The 14,338-nt window shown below is 57.4% G+C and overlaps 1 protein-coding gene across 1 annotated transcript; it reads right to left on the bottom strand.

The window, feature by feature from the left end:
* Positions 1 to 7,527: 7,527 nt before the first annotated feature.
* On the bottom strand, positions 7,528 to 12,972 carry LOC142471303 (E3 ubiquitin/ISG15 ligase TRIM25-like). Its single transcript, XM_075578137.1, has one exon. It carries the CDS (start codon positions 12,942 to 12,944, stop codon positions 11,391 to 11,393), a length of 1,554 nt encoding a protein of 517 aa, XP_075434252.1. The 5' UTR covers positions 12,945 to 12,972; the 3' UTR covers positions 7,528 to 11,390.
* Positions 12,973 to 14,338: the final 1,366 nt, after the last annotated feature.

The raw sequence follows: 14,338 nt of genomic DNA, 5'->3' as shown, positions 1-14,338 counted from the left end.
CCACCCCCCCCCCACACACACACACTCTCCCCCACCCCCCCCCACACACACACTCTCCCCCCACCCCCCCCCACACACACACTCTCCCCCACCCCCCCCCCCCACTCTCCCCCCCCCCCCCCCACACACACTCTCCCCCCCAACCCCCCCCCCCCCACACACACACTCTCCCCCACCCCCCCCCCCCACACACACCTCCCCCACCCCCCCCCCACACACCCACTCACCCCCACCCCCCCCCACACACCCACACCCCCCCCCCCCCCCCACACACACTCTCCCCCACCCCCCCCCCCCCACACCACACTCTCCCCCACCCCCCCCCCCACACACACACTCTCCCCACCCCCCCCCCCCACACACACACTCTCCCCACCCCCCCCCCCCCCACACACACTCTCCCCCACCCCACCCCCCCCACACACACACTCTCCCCCACCCCCCCCCCCACACACACACTCTCCCCCACCCCCCCCCCCACACACGCACTCTCCCCCACCCCCCCCCCCACACACGCACTCTCCCCCACCCCCCCCCCACACACGCACTCTCCCCCACCCCCCCCACACACGCACTCTCCCCCACCCCCCCCACACACTCACTCTCCCCACCCCCCCCCCCCCACTCACGCACCCACCCCCACCACACACACACACTCTCCCCCACCCCACACACACACACTCTCCCCCCCCCACACACACACACTCCCCCCCCACACACACACACTCTCCCCCCCACACACACACACACTCTCCCCCCCCACACACACACACTCTCCCCCCCACACACACACACTCTCCCCCCCCACACACACACACACTCTCCCCCCCCACACACACACACTCTCCCCCCCACCCACACACACTCTCCCCCCCCACACACACACACTCCTCCCCCCCCCACACACACACACTCTCCCCCCCCACACACACACACTCTCCCCCCCCACACACACACACTCTCCCCCCCCACACACACACACTCTCCCCCCCCACACACACACACTCTCCCCCCCCACACACACACACTCTCCCCCCCACACACACACACTCTCCCCCCCCACACACACACACTCTCCCCCCCCACACACACACACTCTCCCCCCCACACACACACACTCTCCCCCCCCACACACACACACTCTCCCCCCCCACACACACACACTCTCCCCCCCCACACACACACACTCTCCCCCCCCCACACACACACACTCTCCCCCCCCACACACACTCTCCCCCCCCACACACACACACACTCTCCCCCCCCACACACACACACTCTCCCCCCCCACACACACACACACTCTCCCCCCCACACACACACACACTCTCCCCCCCCACACACACACACTCTCCCCCCCACACACACACACTCTCCCCCCCCACACACACACTCTCCCCCCACACACACACACACTCTCCCCCCACACACACACACACACACTCTCCCCCCCCACACACACACACTCTCCCCCCCCACACACACACACTCTCCCCCCCCACACACACACACTCTCCCCCCCCACACACACACTCTCCCCCCCACACACACACACTCTCCCCCCCCACACACACACACTCTCCCCCCCCACACACACACACTCTCCCCCCCACACACACACACTCTCCCCCCCCACACACACACACTCTCCCCCCCCCACCACACACTCTCCCCCCCCACACACACACACTCTCCCCCCCCACACACACACACTCTCCCCCCCCACACACACACACTCTCCCCCCCCCACACACACACACTCTCCCCCCCCACACACACACTCTCCCCCCCCACACACACACTCTCCCCCCCCCACACACACACTCTCCCCCCCCCCACACACACACTCTCCCCCCCCCCCCACACACACACTCTCCCCCCCCCCCACACACACACTCTCCCCCCCACACACACACACTCTCCCCCCCCACACACACACACTCTCCCCCCCCACACACACACACTCTCCCCCCCCACACACACACACTCTCCCCCCCCACACACACACACTCTCCCCCCCCACACACACACACTCTCCCCCCCCACACACACACTCTCCCCCCCCCACACACACACTCTCCCCCCCCACACACACACTCTCCCCCCCCACACACACACTCTCCCCCCCCCCACACACACACTCTCCCCCCCCACACACACACTCTCCCCCCCCACACACACACTCTCCCCCCCCACACACACACTCTCCCCCCCCACACACACACTCTCCCCCCCACACACACACTCTCCCCCCCACACACACACTCTCCCCCCCCACACACACACTCTCCCCCCCCACACACACACTCTCCCCCCCCACACACACACTCTCCCCCCCCACACACACACTCTCCCCCCCACACACACACTCTCCCCCCCCCACACACACACTCCCCCCCACACACACTCCCCCCCACACACACACTCCCCCCCACACACACACTCCCCCCCCACAAACACACACTCTCCCCCATCCCCACAAACTCTCCCTCATCCCCCCACACACACACACTCTCCCCCACCCCAACCCCTCCACACACTCTCCCTCATCCCCCCACACACACACTACCCCCCGCACACACACTCTACCCCACCCCCACACACACACTCCCCCCACCCCCCACACACACACTCCCCCCCACCCCCCACACACACACTCCCCCCCACCCCCCACACACTCCCCCCCACCCCCCACACACTCCCCCCCACCCCCCACACACTCCCCCCACCCCCCACACACTCCCCCCCACCCCCCACACACTCCCCCCCACCCCCCACACACACTCTCCCCCACCCCCCACACACACTCTCCCCCACCCCCCACACACACCCCCCCCACCCCCCACACACACACTCTCCCCCATCCCCACAAACTCTCCCTCATCCCCCCCCCACACACACACTCTCCCCACCCCCCCTCCACACACTCTCCCCCACCCCCCCCCTCCACACACTCTCCCCCACCCCCCCTCCACACACTCCCTCATCCCCCCCCCCCCACACACTCTCCCCCACACCCCCACACACACTCTCCCCCAACCCCCCACACACACTCTCCCCCAACCCCCCCACACACTCTCCCCCACCCCCCACACACTCACTCTCCCCCCACACACTCACTCTCCCCCACACACTCACTCTCCCCCACACACTCACTCTGCCCCACACACTCACTCTGCCCCACACACTCACTCTGCCCCACACACTCACTCTGCCCCACACACTCACTCTGCCCCACACACTCACTCTGCCCCACACACTCACTCTGCCCCACACACTCACTCTGCCCCACACACTCACTCTGCCCCACCCCCCACACTCACTCTGCCCCACCCCCCACACTCACTCTGCCCCACCCCCCACACACTCACTCTGCCCCACCCCCCATACACTCACTCTCCCCCACCCCCCACACACTCACTCTCCCCCACCCCCACACACTCACTCTCCACCACCCCCCACACACACTCACTCTCCACCACCCCCCACACACTCACTCTCCCCCACCCCCACACACACACTCTCCCCCCCCACACACACACAAAGTGGAGTACAGAGGCAGTGACGGATGTGAGTGACTGGAGGGGGAGGGGGGGGGAGAGAGGAAAGGGCTGCAATCTGAGCAGGCGGCTCCCCGCCTCCCCCTGCACCCACCGCCCACCAGAGATCGCGCACCACCACTGCCCGCCCCCCACGCCCATCTCCCGCACCAAGGTGACCGGGGCAAAGGGAGCGCCAGGGGGGGGCAAAGGGAGCGTCAGGGGGGGCAAAGGGAGCGTCAGGGGGGGCAAAGGGAGCGCCAGAGGGGGGCAAAGGGAGCGCCAGAGGGGGGCAAAGGGAGGAGCGCCCCCCCTGCCCCGGGTCCCTGTGGCTGCCCGCCCGGCAGGGGACACCGCGCAGCAGACAGAGGAGCCAGGAGCGGGAAGACAGACACTCACCGTGTGCTCTGCACAAAGCGGAAGCCCCGCCCCCGGCTTCCTCTGACCTGCCTGCGACCAATCCCCTGCGTCCCGGCCGGCATTCTAAGCCCCGCCCCCGGCTTCCTCTGACCTGCCTGCGACCAATCCCCTGCGTCCCGGCCGGCATTCTAAGCCCCGCCCCCGACTTCCTCTGACCTGCCTGCGACCAATCCCCTGCATCCCGGCCGGCATTCTAAGCCCCGCCCCCGGCTTCCTCTGACCTGCCTGCGACCAATCCCCTGCGTCCCGGCCGGCATTCTAAGCCCCGCCCCCGACTTCCTCTGACCTGCCTGCGACCAATCCCCTGCGTCCCGGCCGGCATTCTAAGCCCCGCCCCCGGCTTCCTCTGACCTGCCTGCGACCAATCCCCTGCGTCCCGGCCGGCATTCTAAGCCCCGCCCCCGGCTTCCTCTGACCTGCCTGCGACCAATCCCCTGCGTCCCGGCCGGCATTCTAAGCCCCGCCCCCGGCTTCCTCTGACCTGCCTGCGACCAATCCCCTGCGTCCCGGCCGGCATTCTAAGCCCCGCCCCCGGCTTCCTCTGACCTGCTGCGACCAATCCCCTGCGTCCCTGCCGGCATTCTAAGCCCCGCCCCCGGCTTCCTCTGACCTGCCTGCGACCAATCCCCTGCGTCCCTGCCGGCATTCTAAGCCCCGCCCCGGCTTCCTCTGACCTGCCTGCGACCAATCCCCTGCGTCCCTGCCGGCATTCTAAGCCCCGCCCCCGGCTTCCTCTGACCTGCCTGCGACCAATCCCCTGCGTCCCGGCCGGCATTCTAAGCCCCGCCCCCGGATTCCTCTTACCTGCCTGCGACCAATCCCCTGCGTCCCGGCCGGCATTCTAAGCCCCGCCCCCGGCTTCCTCTGACCTGCCTGCGACCAATCCCTGCGTCCCGGCCGGCATTCTAAGCCCCGCCTCCTCCAACCAACCCCCCGGCAGCATTCACTCATTCTACTGACCATAGAGAATACTTACCCGCCGCCGCGTCCCCCTCACCGCTGCCGCGTCCCCCTCACCGCTGCCGCGTCCCCCTCACCGCTGCCGCGTCCCCCTCACCGCCGCCGTAACCGGGACACATTGGCTGGGCCGGAAAGATATTCGTTGCGGGCCGCGAGTGTGACATGCTTACTGCGCCGCGCCGGTCTGATCATTTAGCTGTAAGTGTCACAAGACGCAGGTATGGGCTGCCGGCGCGATCCAGATTAACCCCTGGCGTGCTGACCCCCTGTGGCACGCTGCTGCTAATATGTGTCTGCACGTTGGGTAGGTGGGAGCGGTAAAGCGCTAATCAGGCACAGTGTGTCAGGAGCCGGGTTACACACAGAGGCCTGTCACTGTCTGGTTACACTGTGTCACACTAGTTTGTGTCACACCATGCACTAAAAGTAACGTAGCCGGGATTTATTGCTGCAGGACCACGCTATTTAGTGTTTCAGGGCACCGTGGGGGTTAGGGGATCTCCTCCGGTGAGTGAGGTGCTTATTATATGGAGGGGTTCAGCTATACCTGTATGGGGGATGCAGGCTCCTGTTATCTGCAGGTTGCACAGGGATTCAAATAATAAATAAATAACAAGCAGCGGTACTGTGTGTGTGTAAATAACAAGCAGCGGTACTGTGTGTGTGTAAATAACAAGCAGCGGTCCTGTGTGTGTGTAAATAACAAGCAGCGGTACTGTGGGCGTGTAAATAACAAGCAGCGGTACTGTGGGCGTGTAAATAACAAGCAGCGGTACTGTGGTGTGTAAATAACAAGCAGCGGTACTGTGGGTGTAAACAAGCAGCGGTACTGTGGGTGTAAACAAGCAGCGGTACTGTATGTGTAAATAACAAGCAGCGGTTCTGTGTGTGTAAGTAAACAAGCAGCAGTACTGTGTGTGTGTAAATAACAAGCAGCTGTACTGTGGGTGTGTAACTAACAAGCAGCGGTACTGTGGGTGTGTAAATAACAAGCAGCGGAACTGTGGGTGTGTAAATAACAAGCAGCGGCACTGTGGGTGTGTAAATAACAAGCAGCGGTTCTGTGTGTGTGTGTAAATAACAAGCAGCGGTACTGTGGGTGTGTAAATAACAAGCAGTGGTACTGTGGGTGTAAATAACAAGCAGCTGTAGTGTGGGTGTGTAAATAACAAGCAGCAGTACTGTGTGTGTAAATAACAAGCAGCGGTACTGTGTGTAAATAACAAGCAGCGGTACTGTGTGTAAATAACAAGCAGCGGTACTGTGTGTAAATAACAAGCAGCGGTACTGTGTGTGTAAATAACAAGCAGCGGTACTGTGGGTGTGTAAATAACAAGCAGCGGTACTGTGTGTGTAAATAACAAGCAGCGGTACTGTGGGTGTGTAAATAACAAGCAGCGGTTTGGTGTGTGTGTAAATAACAAGCAGCTGTACTGTGGGTGTGTAAATAACAAGCCGCGATACTGTGTGTAAATAACAAGCAGCGGTACTGTGGGTGTGTAAATAACAAGCAGTGGTACTGCGTTTAAATAACAAGCAGCGGTACTGTGTGTAAATAACAAGCAGCGGTACTGTGGGTGTGTGTAAATAAGAAGCAGCGGTACTGTGGGTGTGTAAATAACAAGCAGCGGTACTGTGTGTGTAAGTAACAAAGCGGTACTGTGTGGGTGTGCAAATAACAAGCAGCGGTACTGTGGGTGTGTAAATAACAAGCAGCAGTACTGTTTGTGTAAATAACAAGCAGCGGTACTGTGTGTGTGTAAATAACAAGCAGCGGTACTGTGGTTGTGTAAATAACAAGCAGCGGTACTGTGGTTGTGTAAATAACAAACAGCGGTAATGTGTGTAAAAAACAAGCAGCGGTGCTGTGAGTGTGTAAATAACAAGCAGTGGTACTGTGGGTGTGTAGATAACAAGCAGCGGTACTGTGGTTGTGTAAATAACAAGCAGCTGTGCTGTGGTTGTGTAAATAACAAACAGCGGTAATGTGTGTAAATAACAAGCAGTGGTACTGTGAGTGTGTAAATAACAAGCAGCGGTACTGTGGGTGTGTAAAAAAGCAGCGGTACTGTTGTTGTGTAAATACCAAGCAGCAGTACTGTGGGAATGTAAATAACAAGCAGCGGTACTGTGTGTGTGTGAATAACAAGCAGCGGTACTGTGTGTGTGTAAATAACAAGCAGCGGTACTGTGGGTGTGTAAATAACAAGTAAAAGGGATAAAGGGGAATGTTACAGGGCAGTAGAGGCTTTTCCCTAATATCTCCGGAGATAATATACACATTAAATCATGGGGCAGTAACCCCATTATTTCCTATGAACAGGACAGGTTTTATCCCTATGAAACGTAAATGTTTGGCAGATATCCCCACTGCATATTATATGCTGCAGCATAACAAGAAAGGCAGGAATCACTGCACACAGCAGAATAACAGGAATAGAATAAACGCTCATTGGGAGGTGACAAGATTAATAAGACTATCAGATATTATATTATTATCCCACGCGCCTTTAAAGCTGCCGTCCCACCTAGGGCCAAAATAACTCAGCGGCAGAGTTATATCCGGGGAGCTGACGCATCTCTTTACAGTATCACACACCTAGAAATATTGTGATAACATTTATTAAATGAGATGAGAGACGCGGTGAGATAAACACTTGTCTGACAAACATTCTCAGGGAGAAGCAGGAATATGTTATTCTGCATCATACAATTCTTATATTATAAAGCATTTCCATTTACTGACACAGCACAAACATATATATGTAATGGGTATACGCTCCTATATTACTTCTATACGCACGCTCCCAGAACAGGAACTAAACACAGATTCACGCAATCAGATATCCCCAGGACAGGTATGTGAGATATATATATATATACATTGCAAAGTGCTGAAGGGCCCCTCTGGGTAACTGATTAATACATGAGATATATTCCCCTGTTCTCTCCCTCGCTCACTGAATCCCTCCCAGTATATTCTTATTTCTGTGTACTAATACCCTCTGGGTATTTCTTTTAGTGGGAGGGACAGATGTGAGGGGCCGTGTGTCCTGTCTGTGTCACCCTGCAGTGGGAGGGACAGATGAGGGGCTGTGTGTCCTGTCTGTGTCTCCCTGCAGTGGGAGGGACAGATGTGAGGGGCTGTGTGTCCTGTCTGTGTCTCCCTGCAGTGGGAGGGACAGATGTGAGGGGCTGTGTGTCCTGTCTGTGTCACCCTGCAGTGGGAGGGACAGATGTGAGGGGCTGTGTGTCCTGTCTGTGTCTCCCTGCAGTGGGAGGGACAGATGTGAGGGGCTGTGTGTCCTGCCTGTGTCCCCCTGCAGTGGGAGGGACAGATGTGAGGGGCTGTGTGTCCTGTCTGTGTCTCCCTGCAGTGGGAGGGACAGATGTGAGGGGCTGTGTGTCCTGTCTGTGTCCCCCTGCAGTGGGAGGGACAGATGTGAGGGGCTGTGTGTCCTGTCTGTGTCCCCCTGCAGTGGGAGGGACAGATGTGAGGGGCCGTGTGTCCTGTCTGCATCCCCCTGCAGTGGGAGGGACAGATGTGAGGGGCTGTGTGTCCTGTCTGTGTCCCCCTGCAGTGGGAGGGACAGGTGTGAGGGGCCGTGTGTCCTGTCTGTGTCCCCCTGCAGTGGGAGGGACAGGTGTGAGGGGCAGTGTGTCCTGTCTGTGTCACCCTGCAGTGGGAGGGACAGATGTGAGGGGCCGTGTGTCCTGTCTGTGTCACCCTGCAGTGGGAGGGACAGGTGTGAGGGGCCGTGTGTCCTGTCTGTGTCACCCTGCAGTGGGAGGGACAGGTGTGAGGGGCCGTGGGTCCTGTCTGTGTCCCCCTGCAGTGGGAGGGACAGGTGTGAGGGGCTGTGGGTCCTGTCTGTGTCCCCCTGCAGTGGGAGGGACAGGTGTGAGGGGCTGTGGGTCCTGTCTGTGTCCCCCTGCAGTGGGAGGGACAGATGTGAGGGGCTGTGTGTCCTGTCTGTGTCCCCCTGCAGTGGGAGGGACAGATGTGAGGGGCTGTGTGTCCTGTCTGTGTCACCCTGCAGTGGGAGGGACAGATGTGAGGGGCTGTGTGTCCTGTCTGTGTCCCCCTGTAGTGGGAGGGACAGATGTGAGGGGCTGTGTGTCTGTCTGTGTCACCCTGCAGTGGGAGGGACAGATGTGAGGGGCCGTGGGTCCTCTCTGTGTCCCCCTGCAGTGGGAGGGACAGATGAGGGGCTGTGTGTCCTGTCTGTGTCTCCCTGCAGTGGGAGGGACAGATGTGAGGGGCTGTGTGTCCTGTCTGTGTCACCCTGCAGTGGGAGGGACAGGTGTGAGGGGCAGTGTGTCCTGTCTGTGTCACCCTGCAGTGGGAGGGACAGGTGTGAGGGGCTGTGTGTCCTGTCTGTGTCACCTTGCAGTGGGAGGGACAGGTGTGAGGGGCTGTGTGTCCTGTGTCACCCTGCAGTGGGAGGGACAGATGTGAGGGGCAGTGTGTCCTGTCTGTGTCACCCTGCAGTGGGAGGGACAGATGTGAGGGGCCGTGGGTCCTCTCTGTGTCCCCCTGCAGTGGGAGGGACAGATGAGGGGCTGTGTGTCCTGTCTGTGTCTCCCTGCAGTGGGAGGGACAGATGTGAGGGGCTGTGTGTCCTGTCTGTGTCACCCTGCAGTGGGAGGGACAGGTGTGAGGGGCAGTGTGTCCTGTCTGTGTCACCCTGCAGTGGGAGGGACAGGTGTGAGGGGCTGTGTGTCCTGTCTGTGTCACCTTGCAGTGGGAGGGACAGGTGTGAGGGGCTGTGTGTCCTGTGTCACCCTGCAGTGGGAGGGACAGATGTGAGGGGCAGTGTGTCCTGTCTGTGTCACCCTGCAGTGGGAGGGACAGGTGTGAGGGGCTGTGTGTCCTGTCTGTGTCACCCTGCAGTGGGAGGGACAGGTGTGAGGGGCAGTGTGTCCTGTGTCACCCTGCAGTGGGAGGGACAGGTGTGAGGCGCTGTGTGTCCTGTCTGTGTCCCCCTGCAGTGGGAGGGACAGATGTGAGGGGCTGTGGGTCCTGTCTGTGTCACCCTGCAGTGGGAGGGACAGATGTGAGGGACCGTGTGTCCTATCTGTGTCCCCCTGCAGTGGGAGGGACAGGTGTGAGGGGCCGTGTGTCCTGTCTGTGTCCCCCTGCAGTGGGAGGGGCAGATGTGAGGGGACGTGTGTCCTGTCTGTGTCACCATGCAGTGGGAGGGACAGATGTGAGGGGCTGTGTGTCCTGTCTGTGTCACCCTGCAGTGGGAGGGACAGGTGTGAGGGGCTGTGGGTCCTGTCTGTGTCACCCTGCAGTGGGAGGGACAGGTGTGAGGGGCTGTGGGTCCTGTCTGTGTCCCCCTGCAGTGGGAGGGACAGATGTGAGGGGCTGTGTGTCCTGTCTGTGTCCCCCTGCAGTGGGAGGGACAGATGTGAGGGGCTGTGGGTCCTGTCTGTGTCACCCTGCAGTGGGAGGGACAGATGTGAGGGGCTGTGGGTCCTGTCTGTGTCACCCTGCAGTGGGAGGGACAGATGTGAGGGGCTGTGTGTCCTGTCTGTGTCTCCCTGCAGTGGGAGGGACAGATGTGAGGGGCTGTGTGTCCTGTCTGTGTCACCCTGCAGTGGGAGGGACAGGTGTGAGGGGCTGTGTGTCCTGTCTGTGTCCCCCTGCAGTGGGAGGGACAGGTGTGAGGGGCCGTGTGTCCTGTCTGTGTCCCCCTGCAGTGGGAGGGACAGATGTGAGGGGCCGTGTGTCCTGTCTGTGTCCCCCTGCAGTGGGAGGGACAGATGTGAGGGGCCGTGTGTCCTGCCTGTGTCCCCCTGCAGTGGGAGGGACAGATGTGAGGGGCTGTGTGTCCTGCCTGTGTCACCCTGCAGTGGGAGGGACAGATGTGAGGGGCTGTGTGTCCTTTCTGTGTCACCCTGCAGTGGGAGGGACAGATGTGAGGGGCTGTGTGTCCTGTCTGTGTCCCCCTGCCGTGGGAGGGACAGATGTGAGGGGCTGTGGGTCCTGTCTGTGTGTACAATCACCCCACATGTCTGCCTGTGATGTCTCTCCCAGTTACTCACCCTCTGTCTCTATCTTTCTCCACAACTGCACTGATTGAGATTGGCCGTCTCTTGTCATGTGGTCTCTCTCGCCTGCAGGGGCTTCTGGGAGTTGTAGTCCTACTTCTCTTCTGTTACAATTTTAGTTACAGCCGTGAACTACAAGCCCCAGAATCCCGTGTAAAATGGTGACATCATAATAATTCAACCAATCAATGCGCAGATCTGTGGTAACCACAACCCTCCCCCTCCTCCACAAGGCTGCCGCAAGGTCCCGCCCCGTAGTCAGGCAATGAGAGCCAATAAGAGCCAAGGCCCGCCCCGCAGTCAGCCAATGGGAGAGCTTGAGAGCCAATGAGAGACAATGAGAGCGCACACAAACCCACAAACACAATATATACTGTTTCTATGGGTTCCCCTGCTGGGCCGGGATCAGTACTCCTAGCTCCTGGTTCTGACCCAGCCTTTCTTATTTACATAGAACGCAGCATGAAGAGGCTCTGTGAAGGTGGCAGTGACGGTGTGTAAGTGTCTGATCGGGTCACACAGCTGATAAAAGGACAGCCGCCCAGCCTCATAGTCCAGGTATATTCCTAATCTCTGCACGCGAGACTCGGGATATATCTGTGTTCGTATTGAGTCATGTATCACTAAATGATTATTATCCAACATGCACAAACCCCAGGACTTCTTATTATGTCCTATGAGGGACTGATTTCCTTCCCTTACTATACTGGGATAGGAAATCCCTACCCCCCTGTCCCCTGAGTCACTGATCTCCACTTCCCAGTAATGTTGTCCTGAGGAAAAACTCCTGGTGCTTAAAACCTGAGGACACACAAATCTCTCTGGTGTATTTGGGTGTAACTGGCCTGTTTGTGACCAGGATGCAGTTTTCAGGTCACCTGATACAGATACATTACCAGCTGTATTTACATCCAGTAATATGCCTGAATCCCCCTGCACACAGAACCCGCTCTTTGCTTTTAGATCAGTCACAATATCAGCTAATCTCTGTAAGGTCAGTGGGATCAGAACCTCATCCAAATCCCCTACAGCAGGGACCTTATTACCCTCTCTCTCTCTGTCCTCAGCATTGTCTGATTCCCGTCCCTGTAAGACAGTTACTGGATCAGTGATGTTGCACAGCTCCTCAATGTGAAGCATCTTCCTGGACAGCTCGTCCTTCTCTATTTCCAGCTGCTGGATTAGATCAGAGACTCGGAGAGAAACCTGCTCTTCCCACCTGGTGATCTCACTCAGGACTCGCTTCTCTAGGACTTCCAGCTGTGCTCTGATGTCCCTAATCAGGGCAGTGACTCGGTCTGTTACCCCGGCTGCTTTCTCGTGCACTTCTCTCTTCTGTCCCTGCAGACTCTGGGCCCTTTTCTCAGTCTCCTCTCTCACTGAAGTCAGTTTCTCCAGAACATGTCTCAGTTTCTCCTTCTTCTTCTCAGAGGCCTCATTCAGCGACTCCACCTGGTGTCCCCTGTGCTCTCCGACCAGGCAGCAGGACACACAGACACAGGCAGCATCCTCAGTGCAGTAATACTTCAGGATCTCCTTGTGGACGGGGCATTTCCTGTTCTTTAAGGAGGTGGTTGGCTCAGTTAAGACGTGTTCCTCTGACTTGCTGTGTCTCTCTAGGTGAATATCACACAGGGAGGCGTCACACAGCAGACATGTTTTAGCAGCAGGTACAGAGGCGGTAACACAGTAAGTGCAGAAGATCACAGCCTCCTCCTGCTCCGGCTGAGTAGAAAGGAAACGCTCCGCTATGTTACACAGCTTCAGGTTCCTCTGCAGTGCAGGACGCTCCTGAAACTCTGCTCTGCATTCAGGACAGGTATAAAGTCCAGATCCCCCCTGGGAATCCCACACACTTCCAATACAGCCCTGGCAGAAGTTATGCCCACATGTCAGCGCTACAGGCTGGGTATAAATGCTCAGGCAGATGGGGCAGGTTAGCTCCTCTCTCAGATCAGCAGACGCCATGCTTGGAAGCAGCAACAGGAAACGAAACTTAAATTCTCTTGTTATTCAGCACACAGGGGCGGGGAGTTTGTTACTCAGACTATTAACCCTGTAAGTTCCGGGCTGCAGTGTACAATATGAGGAATGAGAGTCCTGTATGTCACGGGAGACCAGGCAATTATTTGTAAAGTGATATAAAAATACAAATAGCAATAGTAGGACAATATGAATAAAAATATGAGACAGACATCGTACCCACTTCCTATACGTACCAGTGTTATCGCTTAAGCTGCCGCGTGAATTGCCCTATAAATGTTACATAAGACGAGCATTGAGAGGAACGTACGTAATAAATTCTATACTAGACTATATACCCGTGAGCTTATAGTATCCCCGTCTGTCTCTACATGAGTCATCGGAGCAGAGAATTTAGGTATTGTTACGAAAGCAGGAACAGGACCTAAGAGCCCATTACAGCGCCCCCTCCTGTGGTCAAAGTATGTGTCAGGTGTAACAGGACTGGTTCAGGGACTGAACCTATTGTAGACCCAACAAGTAAACATATTAATTGCCCCTCGTTTATTGACTAGGAATATTGGATTATTAAAACACTTTATTATAAGTAATAAATAGAATAAGTGGGGCTGAATAGGCACATATATACAGTAACACACTAAGCACACTGCGGATACACAGCAGGGGGCTCTCAGATATGGCGCCCGGTATAACGTACTGAATCTCGGGGGTACAGGTCCCTGGGAATAGTATGAGCGGCAATGTACATATCACAGGGATTGGGGCATAAGGGTTATTGAAACAAATGTGTGTGGTGCTCTCAAGACAATACTTGAGCCAGATGAGTATATAACAGGAAAACAACCCTTGAATAAGTATATATGTAATGTCTCTAGGAATGTAGCCCGGTAATGACAAACCCACAAACCATGCAGTAAGGAAATGTCAATGACACCAGCAGGTGACCGGTAGATGAAACATCCTATGACTGTAATATAATAAGGGCAATATGGAACGAACTCACTTGGGAATCTTCATCCACCATCAGCAGCAAGTCCAGTTAGGTTCCAATGTCCAGGGTTGAATGTGCATCCGTAGACAGTACTCAGAATGTAGAACAGGGAAGAAAAAATGAAGCACCAAGTCCAGCTGTAGAATAGCAATAACACCAACAGGGATACGTACCAAAAATAAGCTGTTTAATAGGATCCAAACAAAGTAACAAACACACCTACGCGTTTCGGACCTCTACAGTTCTTTATCAAGGTGAATACAACCATAAGTTATGGAGCGTCATTTATACTCACTTAACAAGCATGTAGCCCAATCGCGGAGCATATCCGCATACGTCACGCGGGTCGCATGGATGACCTCTGACCCGTGACGTGCGGTCGCGTAGT

The sequence above is a fragment of the Ascaphus truei genome, chromosome 20 (genome assembly GCF_040206685.1).
Source record: "Ascaphus truei isolate aAscTru1 chromosome 20, aAscTru1.hap1, whole genome shotgun sequence".
NCBI classification, from domain to species: Eukaryota; Metazoa; Chordata; class Amphibia; order Anura; family Ascaphidae; genus Ascaphus; species Ascaphus truei.
The sequence above is the reverse complement of the archived record's forward strand: the minus strand, read 5'-3'. Positions and strand labels throughout refer to the sequence as shown.